The sequence below is a fragment of the Leuciscus leuciscus genome, assembly GCF_965113295.1.
Source record: "Leuciscus leuciscus genome assembly, chromosome: 5".
NCBI classification, from domain to species: Eukaryota; Metazoa; Chordata; class Actinopteri; order Cypriniformes; family Leuciscidae; genus Leuciscus; species Leuciscus leuciscus.
In genome coordinates, this window is record NC_138729.1 from 29,025,552 (window position 1) to 29,036,377 (window position 10,826).

Sequence of the window (10,826 nt, forward strand, 5' to 3'; positions counted from 1 at the left end):
ATCTGCTGGCCTTAAATACTAAAATATAACAGCACTATCTGTGGATCTAGTGCTATTGTGAATACATGAAAGAAACAGTGTCACAAAATGAATGAGGAATGTTTTATTACATTATTAAGCAGCGGATACATCTTATGAAAGTGCAGTCAATTTATAAAGCATTTGAGACTATAGTGCTTTGTTCTTAATAGTCTACATCTCAAAGTCTACATCAACTGGCAGGGATGCATCAACTCCTACCTGTTTATTTTAATGTGTTGCATTATTTCACACTGGATTTGCTGGTCTTGACAGTAATTGAGCTGCCTGTGACTTTGGTATTAAAGAATTCAACCATGAACTGGTTCTTCAGTCTGTGGAGGAATTGAATGTACCTCACCCCGGGCCCATACTTGGAGAATACATGGGAGACCTATACACATTAAAATGTTATGTCGACACAAATATATATAAAAAATTCATGAATATAAATGTATGAATATGCACGTGTGTGCTACCTTTTTCCAGGTGTGTGAGTAGTTCTCCAGGTTCTCTTCAGGGTTAAATGAATGCTGCTTGATGACCGTCTTAGCATCAGCACCCAAGAGCTTCACATCGAGCTGATAGATAGATTTGTGAAGCTGGCTTTCCTCATACCTACACATGAAGGGAAACACCCAGACATTAAAAGTGAAAGGGCATATTAAAGCTGCCATTTAGGCTGAAACGACAATGTCTAAAGCACTATGACCACCACAGACATGACATATGTAGCAATTGCAACAATGCAACTTTTTCTAAAATAAAAAATATAGTTATGTCAGAGATAAAGAATTCCAGATATGTCAGAAATTCATTCAAATTCATTTGTGCTTTTTGTCCATTTTTCTTTAGCTGTAAAACATTTGAATGTGTGGACACGGATAGATTGCATAACAGCTAACTTTGTTAAAACAGCTTAACTGATATCCAGTTTAATTTTGTAACTCTTCTTTGCAGCTCAGTTTGCAATTACTGTAACTGAAGATTGCTTAAACTGCAAATACCTAGTTTTATAACTAGTTCATAACTCACCAGTCCTCAATGACTATCTCAGGCTGAAACTCATCCAGAAGTTGGTCCCACAGACCCTCTGCCTTCAGGTCCACATGCTGCTCTAGAGAAAACCACCTGAGGTAAAGATACACAAAGGCCATATCAGACAGAATATATGACCTTCTGCTTACCCTGACGAACTGACAAGCCAATGTCTTTCTAATATCTGATTCAAATACAAAGACATATATAGCAACACTTATTATGTATTGCAATTATGGGGTCCTACTGCATTTAAACTACTTAAGTTACAAAAGAGTTATTAGAACAGTGGAACAATTATATATATAATATTATTATTATTATTTTATTTTTTCTTGAAAGTTTTTGCTAAATGACAAGTGACTAAATAAAATCACCTCTATTGTACTGGAACATGACAAATGTTTTTATACGTTTTTGAGACAAGGTCATTTTTCTCACAAATCTGGGCTTCACCTGTACTGAGGCAGCTGGCAGACCACAACCCCGGTGGGTATTCCACTAGTGTCGTATGGCAAAACTTCTGTACTAGTTTTCCAGCCAGAGAAATTGCCTACAATTAACATCCAGGTACAAGATTAAATTCTCCATCATCTTTTTTTATTAGAAACCAAAGATATTAAGAATGGCAAATGTTTTGGGTGTAAAGTTCAACCAATTAACAATTAATGTTCTAGTCAAATGTCAGATATAATCTAACAAATTTCCATTGCATTGAATGTAATATTCAGCACAGCAGTGGTGAGCTTTTTAGGCAGCAAATATATTACTGTGTTGATTGCTGACTCACCATCGGGCTCTAACTGAGGTGGCCGGTCTGGAGGAGGAGGCATTTCCGACCGATGGGGTTCAGGTGGTGGCACGGTGTGGTTTACACCTAGTTGTTGAGCAAGAAAAAAAAAGATGAGTTCAAAAGATTTGCATGAAAATATTAAATTTCTATTACAGTAAAATTGCAAATACTGTCTTTCAAATGTATATGTAAAATATCCTTGAAGGCAAATAATATAAATCCATATAATCTATAGGCTATAATTTAAGGGCAACATTTGCAGTAGGCTACTAAATAGGCCACATGTAAAAGTATGGGAGGCAACTCATATTTCATCGCTGCACAGATTCAATATTTTGAAAGCAGCTTCTTTCTCTTTTACATACACAACTATCAATCATCCCCATCTAGATTTAAATAAAATGTATTGCCTTCTTCATGAAACATGACTTTGTTACTACAAAGATATTGCCACTCTACAACTAGCCCTGTGAATTTTATTCATAAATACATTTAATTGTATATCTTCTCTGTATCTTTAAAAATATAGGAAACATTTTATTCTAAAACAGCAATCCATTTGGAAAAATTGAGTAGGCCTACATAAAATTATTGATTTAATTAACAATAACAACAATATAACAACTAAAATAGGCCAGACATAGGCTAATACAAAACATCGAGGATATCTCATTTTAGAAAAGTAACCTTTGTAAAATTGCATGTTATTATTCGTTGTGTGGGGTAAATAACTAGCCTAGAATTTCTTTCCTTAGGCTACTTTGGAATGTAACGGTGACTTTTCAGGGCGCAACCTGCGCAATGAGACACAGCAGTGTGTATGTCGCCGCTTTAGTTTAACTAACTAGGCAAACATCATCGTTCCCCTCCACGCCATCTCAACATAACAGTGTTACATTCTTAAGTTACAACAAAGTTCAAGCAGAGCTCTCCAGTAGTAGTAGAGATTTCATCAACACTGTGAACTAGCAGCGCCAGCGTTACACGTCTGTGTGACGTCATTACCGTAAGGCGAGGGAGTCTTCAGTAGGTTGCGCTTAAACGGCTTCTTCTCGTACACCGATTTCCAGTCCACGCTGGCGGGCATGGGGACACCGCGAGCCCCCAGCTGCCACTGCGAATCGCACTTCTTTTTCCAGTCCGTCGCCATTTCAGACCCTCGCAGTCAGCCACGCACTGCAAAACACGGGAAGTGTTTTATTATGGTCTGCCCCACCCAGAAAACTGGTTTAGAAGAGCCTTGTGCAATAGCCTACTTCCCTGCAGTGCACACTCAGAAGTGAGTCACACTAAACAACAGACCACCTCTGTTTCACAACATGAATGGTGTGTCAAGATACTTGAGACTTGATAATTTTTACCAATACACACAAAGAGCAGGACAAATGCCATGCTATGAGTTGACAATAAGAAAAACGCAATTATTTATGAGTTAAGAGTAGCCTATTTCAATCCCTTCATTCGTTATTGATGGCCTTGTTTTACTCAAAGACCAATAGGTTGGAGTGCTATAATATAGTTAATGAGAAGCACACATTGGGTGAACTATAGCAGGCCTACCACACCCATAAGGACAACATCAAGAGCTTATCATGTCAGCAAAGATTTAAAGTTCAGCCCAAGGCTGCCTGAACATGCAGGGTTCAATGCATCAGCCAAATCCATCAGTAAATCTTTTAAATAAATGTAACCAGTGTCTTGGAAATGCACATGCATAAACTCTGGATTATATTATCTGAAATATTTGTATACACTCGCAGCCTCAATGACTAATGATTAATTTATATCATACATGAACAATCTATGAAGTCTCAAAGATATTTGACAAGAGGCTTGCTTATCTCTTGGTATGTATATATATATATATATATATATATATATATATATATATATATATATATATATATCTTTTGCAGCAGTAGTTTACTAAATACATGTAAGTAGGGGTGTAAAAGTCTATATAAATGTAAGAAGATATATAATTTAATGGTATTACCCTGATTCAGATTCAGTGATTATATACAGCACTTTGAAATAACTTATTGTGAAAGTACTTAGTTACTTTCTCCATAAAATTACCAATTATCCCCATGAGAATGGAACGCATTTCATTGTGAATATTTCATAAAACATTCAATTTGATGCAATGTATGAATTTTATCAACAATAATTACATAGAAATTGTGAATCTTCACAAATCTGATGTATTTTCTTCCTCACTTATCCTTAGCTAACATCGGAAAAAACACTTTTGGATGACCCTCTCAACCACAACCATGTCAGTTGTTGTGGTTTGTTTCAAATGGATTACATAACTTAACTACTCACTGATTAAGATCTAACTCCTTGTCAGCTGAAATCCTGAGCCCTGCCAAACAAGCAAAGGACTGGGACTTTTTTAAATAATCTGAAGAAAAACACCAAACCAGCTGCTCCCACAGACATACACCCAGTACCTATTAATCATCTATTAAACAAGCAGTCCAGAGAATTGAACATTGTCACATCTCCATTGTTACAGTGTTAAGTCAGTTTATTGTTGCTCAATGATGTCACAACTCACTCAGCAGAGTCGAGGTTAGTTCTGCAGGCTGTATTTAATGAAATGTGTTGGTGCATTTTCTAGAGCTAAAGCTTGAGAGAGATTCTATAGAGAGCAAAAGGGTTTTGTTGTGATAGCCAACTCAGAACACAACAGGAAAGTTTTGTTGTGATAGCCAACTCAGAACACAACAGGAAACATATACTGCTCTCTGAGCAATTACTGACACAAAAGCCAATTATACTCAGCTGGTATTGTTAGAATAAAATATAAATATAGCTTATATAAACCTCAAATAAAATACATAAACAGTTATCTAAAAGCAAACTGTGTTGAGAAAAGATCTGGATAATATGAATGCTTTGTCAGTGCTTTTAAATGTCTCGAGTTTGAACAAAAACCTCTAGCAACAAAATGTCCTCATTATTTTATTCTTAAATCAGTAATTTATTGATTAATAAATGATTAATGATGCACTCTTTCATCTTATTGATTATGTTACATTCTCATAATCCTCACATCTCATCTTGTTTTCAGATGGCAGTGGCAGGAGGTGGCCATCAGGGTGAGTTGTTGGTTGTTCTGTCTTTGAGGATTGGCAGCTATAGAATTGTCTATCTACAGGATCTGAAACACAAACAAGAAGAACTCATCACTTATGTGGTTTAATTTACACTAATCTGCGGTCTGAGCTCAGAATAACATTCCACATGCAACTGAAGCCACACAAACATCAGTAAAATCACATGGATGTGGTAAACCAGCAATCGCTGTCCAGTCATTAACTCATTTCATGAGGAAAGTCCTCCAGCAACACTATACAGCGAGTGAGAAAAAGAATGTTTACAAAAGAAATGAAAGGAAAATAAGCATATACTTCAAACTAATTAATTTAAAATAAATTATTTGTAAAATTATTTGTAATACACTTTTCAGACATTTTTAATTTGGGATATAGCTTAAAATAATTATGATTTCAATATTTTCACCAAGCAATATACACAAAAAATTTCACAAATGTTCTATCTTTTAAAGTAAATTTTTAACTAAGCTTTATAAATACACAAATAAAGATGTAATTTTGTTTCAAAATCTACAAAAAATATTATAGTATTTCATATGCACTTAAATTATTTAGAGAGCGAAATCCTGCGTAATTATGTAAATAATATGCTGAGTTAGTCAGGCACACTGTCTAATAGTGGCCTCACTGAGTTGCAAATTAATACACTCAAGTCATATTGCATTTCATACAACACATGGCAAATGTACACATGATACACTCCTGTACTTATGTAAGTGGCTAGACAGTCACACAAGATGTGAATCTGTATGAACCATGGTGTTAGAATAATTATCTGTGGGTCCATTAGCAGACACGCACTACTATGAAAGGGGAATATCTCACTCTCTGTATGTGTGTGAAAATATTCTTGTAACGTATGAGGCATTTTTAGCCTGGCTTTGCTGTCCGTAAGTTTATGAACTTATTTTCACATCACCTGTACATGTGTTTAAAGAAATCTACAGTGGAAATATAATGTAATACAGTTATTTGAAACTCAGTTGAATAGTATGCAATCAATTTGCATATAAAAAATACTAGTTTACTTAAACTGTATTCATATGTAAGTTCTGCCATTAATCATAAGCATCAGATTGTAATTTATATCAATTTCACTGATTGAGTTCTTTGCTGCGTCAATGCAATACAACCCAGAGACAGAGGGACGGAGGATGAGATGGAAGGGGGTTGAAAAGAGAGAGAGAGAGAGAGAGAGAGAGAGAGAGAGAGAGAGAGAGAGAGAGAGAGAGAGAGAGAGAGAGAGAGAGAGAGAAAGAAAGAAAGGAATAAAAAGAAGAAAGAAAGAAAGAAAGAAAGAAAGAAAGAAAGAAAGAAAGAAAGAAAGAAAGAAAGAAAGAAAGAAAGAAAGAAAGAAAGAAAGAAAGAACCCTTCTGACGTCACATGCTTGAAACATAAACGTGAACGCTTTACCATTTCTCGGATATTGCTGCAGTTCTGTTGCCGGTTGTAGGCCAGCTGTCAGGGTTCTGTCACTTCTGTCTAGTTTGTTTCTTGGTTTTGTGACAGAACTCTGACACTCCTGTTTTGCCGTGCGCTCTCTTGTCTGTATGCCAGCGGGCTGTGGTGTTTGGATCACGGCACATCTGTCTAGTTTGGTTTCGGTTCTGTGTCGGGATTCGGTTGTTTGCGTGAAAACCCGCGTGTTTGACCTCTGTTGTGAGCGAACAGGATGAGCTTACGCTCGGTCTTGTCGTGTGAGCGTGCGGTTATGAGTTGTTGTGTTTTGTGTAGCACGTGGTTCATGTTTTCATCGGCCGTGTGTTTTTTTTCGTATGGTGTAGCACACAGCTTGTGTTTTACACTAGCTGTGTGCTTATATGTTGTCATGTTTTGTGTGAACACGTGGCTTATGAGTGTTCTCATTAGCTGTATGTTCATTTTGTGTGAGCACATGGCTTGTGATTTTCTTTACTTGCCATGTTCTTGTGTTTTTGTTATTTTTGACAATTTTTTCTCGTTTTTGTTTGGTGTGAGCAGCACATGGCTTGTCATGTGTTTCCTTGTGCCATGTGGTCTCCTGTCGATTGTCTAGCCCCTCCCATCTTGTTACCTGATTGATTAATTTGCCACACCTGTCCTACCTCCTTACCTGCCTTGTTTGCTACCTATTTATTATCCCTGTGGTTGCAGTGTCGAGTCGAGTCATGGGGTGCTTCTCAATTCTTATTTTGTGCATCCTCGCTTCTCAGCTCCACCCCCTGTAGGATGCGAGGGAAGGTTGCAAGGAAAGAAAATGAGGGCGGAGGAATCGAATGAAAGCTTATATATATATATATATATATATATACAGAGCCGGATTAGTACCCCCAGGGGCCCCTGGGCACTGAAGCTCATGGGCCCCCCTCCCCTACCTGACAACCACACACACACACACACGCACACGCACACGCACACAAGACAATGATACAATTTCTTTTTCTTCTGAAAAGTAGGGCTGCACGATTTGGGGAAAATATCATATTGCAATTATTGAGGTCAATATTGCGATTGCAATATGCGATTGCGATATAATATGAGTCAGCTTGCTTGGTTCCCAAGTGAAATGCACACACAGATTAGTGATAATGCTGAAATGTGTATTTCTCGACTCAAACTAGCAACAACAACTAAATGCACAAATTAAAATAATATTTTTTACAAAATTAAATATTGACATCTTTGCAAACTTGTTATTTGTCTCAATAATACAATAGTAAAAAATAAATGTCATATTTACCAGTGCCCTTACTGTCTAACAGGTAGACCTAGGACATATACCGATATTTAATAAAGTTATCAAACAGTCTGCTCTACATAAATTATAAATTAAATATAGACTTATCCTTATTTAAGCTTTTTTTATTCTGATTGGATTATCAAGATCGAGGCCAAGCCTTGTGTATACTATTTTTATGTAGTGCACAAAAAAAAAAAAACTCTGATCACGGTGGGCCCCCCTCTGTGCAAGGGCCCCTGGGCACGTGCCCAGATTGCCCGTATGGTAGATCCGGCCCTGGATATATATATACACATTGGAATACTTGATCACTCGAGCGTCATTTCACAGCGTCATTAGCAGCACTCAAGGGTCTGCCCTTATTTCGTTTAAGTTTGGTTATTTAAGAAATTCATAATTAATAATAATAAAGCAAGATACCCTGTTGAAATATGTGAGATGTGTGGTTTATATAAACTGCAATGGTAAAGTACAAATTAAAATTATTGTGACCAATGTGAAGAGGGAGGAGAATTTACGTGCATCACGTTTAGTCGATTAAAACACTTCCGCAAAGGATACACCCGTGTATCCTCGCTCTTGACTCCTCAGGAAGCCTCCTGCCTCCTCACTCCTCAATCCTCGCCTCCTCGCGGTCGGTGCAATTAGAAAATTGAGATGTCCTTCAAGATGGCTGAACTCGATCGGTTTCCGGGTCATAGGATGGAGGAGCGAGGAGATGAGGAGGGATATTGAGAAGCACCCATGGTTTCCCCCTTGGTGTAGTTTTTGTTTTAATTTTATGCTTAATAAAGACCCATTGTTCTGCACTTGAGTCCTCGCTACTTCCACCTACCCAAACCCTGACAGTAGCTTAGACTAATTTTAAATTAGTCATCTATTTCTTTTTAATTGATCATTAATTTTTAAAGTAAGTTGCATAAAAATGTAGATTGGTCTAATTTGAATCTGAAAAAGACTTATTTAAAAGGCTTATTGCTAGTTGGTCAAACCCGTTCTTAAGACTCGGATTTAACATAGTGGCTGTGTTTTTGCAACTTGCTCCTGGTTAGCATAACAGGTTAGTATTGGTTGATTAGCTCATATTTATATCTTCTCTCACATCTCAGACTCAACTGAAAAAACTATCCAAACATTTAATAGAAATAAAAATTGAAGTAAATTAATTAGGGATAGTTCACCCAAAAATGAAAATTCTGTCATAATTTATTTACCCTCAAGTTGTTTCAAACCTGTGTGAATTTCTTTTTTCTGCTGAACACAAAAGAAGATTTGAAAAATGTCTGTAACCAAACAGTTGATGGACCCCATTGACTTCCATAGTATGTTTTTTTTCCTACTATGGAAGTCAATGTTTGGTTACAGACATTTTTCAAAATATCTTCTTTTGTGTTCAGCAGAAAAAAAGAAATTCATAGGTTTGAAACAACTTGAGGGTGAGTAAATGATGACAGAATTTTCATTTTGGGGTGAACTATCCCTTTAATGCAATTAGACACTATTAGTGCAAACTGTTGTGCATATTTCATTCCTACCAAAATAAAATTGAAAATAAAATGTAACACCGCACCAGGTGACCTGTGAGACCTTCAGCTCATTCCACTGCACCCAACCGCTTGTACAGGCATGCAAGCACACGCATATTTACACATATTCATTATAATTATTGACAAATGAAGTATGCAGGAAGTGATTCATTCCAACGTGACAAAACAAAATTGTGCAAAAAAGTACAAGCTATAGAACAGACATGCATACATGCTCTACCTTAAAATCAAGCCTTGGCTGAAGGTCATATGGAGTGTTTAGACTCAGATTACCTGCTGCCCTTCCAAAGGCCAAGTATATTCTTAGCCGCCACTGCTTGTTAACTTGCTACTCTCACCAAGACTACAGAACATGATGATGAAATGGCCTCCCCGGACCCACAGACATATACACAACATATAATTCTTCATAGAGACTCCATGAAAGACATTCTCAAGTCAAAGTCTCACTTCCACTTCCACATTCTGTATGTGTTAGAAGTATGTGTCCTAAACAACATTCTAGTTCGTTAGCAGTTACCCAACCATGCATCTATACACCACTTGATGACTATTTTTTAACAGGCCATCATTTGACACAGATATTTTGAGGCTTTAGTGTGGTTCCATGTTTACATGTTCCATGTCCACTTTAGAAAAATTTATACCATGTTATTGCACACTATGATTTTATATCATGTTCAAAAATAGTACCTAGTATGTAAGAACTGCAAATGATAAAGAAGACTTTTTAAAAAACTCTCTCTCTGTCCTCAGTGTTGTGTAACTGTCCTGTAGTAACTGAAGCTGTAATGAGGGTCTGTTCTTTCACTCTAGACTATATGTAAGCACACTAATGTTACACAACCTACCCTCTCTCCCACATGCACACCATTCTGACACAACCTCACAGACCTAGAAAGATTAGACATAACTATACACACCCAACTCAAAGAAATAATATTCAAAGATTGGAAGGTATCATCACATACCATTCAAAAGTTTGGGGTCAGTAAGATTTCTTTTTAAAGAAATAATACTTTTATTCAGCAAGTATGCATTACATTGATAAAAAAAAAGTGAAAGTATAGACTTTTATGTTACAAAAGATATTTCAAATAAATGCTGTTCTTTTGAACCTTCTATTGATCAAAGACAGCATGGCAAAAAAGTATCGACATTTCCACAAAAATATTAAGCAGCACAACATGATAAATGTTTCTTGAACGGCGAATCAGCATATTAGAATGATTTTGAAGGAACAAGTGACTTATTTCAAAAACATTAAAAAAATTCTTACTGACCTCAGATTTTTGAATGTCAGTGTACCTCTAAAATACTTCTTAATAGTTCAAAAGTTGATAGATAGATAGATAGATGATAGATAGATAGATAGATAGATAGATAGATAGATAGATAGATAGATAGATAGATAGATAGATAGATAGATAGATAGATAGATAGATAGATAGATAGATAGATAGATAGATAGATAGATAGATAGATAGGACAAACAGAAGACAGCTGGGGACATGGGGTGACACCAGAGGGCAAGGCCACAGTGAACGACCCTTCCCAACCAACCAATCGTTAAATATAAATATCC

General features: G+C 36.5%; 1 protein-coding gene across 1 annotated transcript; it reads right to left on the bottom strand.

Annotated features, from left to right (window-relative positions):
* Positions 1–88: 88 nt before the first annotated feature.
* nccrp1 (P1, F-box associated domain containing) lies at positions 89–3,061 on the bottom strand. The gene is made up of 6 exons (XM_082168996.1): positions 2,855–3,061; positions 1,847–1,933; positions 1,513–1,609; positions 1,054–1,149; positions 498–636; positions 89–412 (listed from the first exon to the last, which is right to left on the bottom strand). Exons 1-6 carry the CDS (start codon positions 2,997–2,999, stop codon positions 263–265), a joined length of 714 nt encoding a protein of 237 aa, XP_082025122.1. The 5' UTR covers positions 3,000–3,061; the 3' UTR covers positions 89–262.
* Positions 3,062–10,826: the final 7,765 nt, after the last annotated feature.

Coding starts and splice junctions, on each gene's coding strand:
- nccrp1 (XM_082168996.1), bottom strand. CDS start 2,999: ATGGCGACGGACTGGAAAAAGAAGTGCGATTCGCAGTGGCAGCTGGGG. Junction 1,610..1,846: donor ACCTCAGTTAGAGCCCGATG/GTGAGTCAGCAA, acceptor TGTTAATTGTAG/GCAATTTCTCTGGCTGGAAA. Junction 637..1,053: donor GAGATAGTCATTGAGGACTG/GTGAGTTATGAA, acceptor CTTCATGTGTAG/GTATGAGGAAAGCCAGCTTC.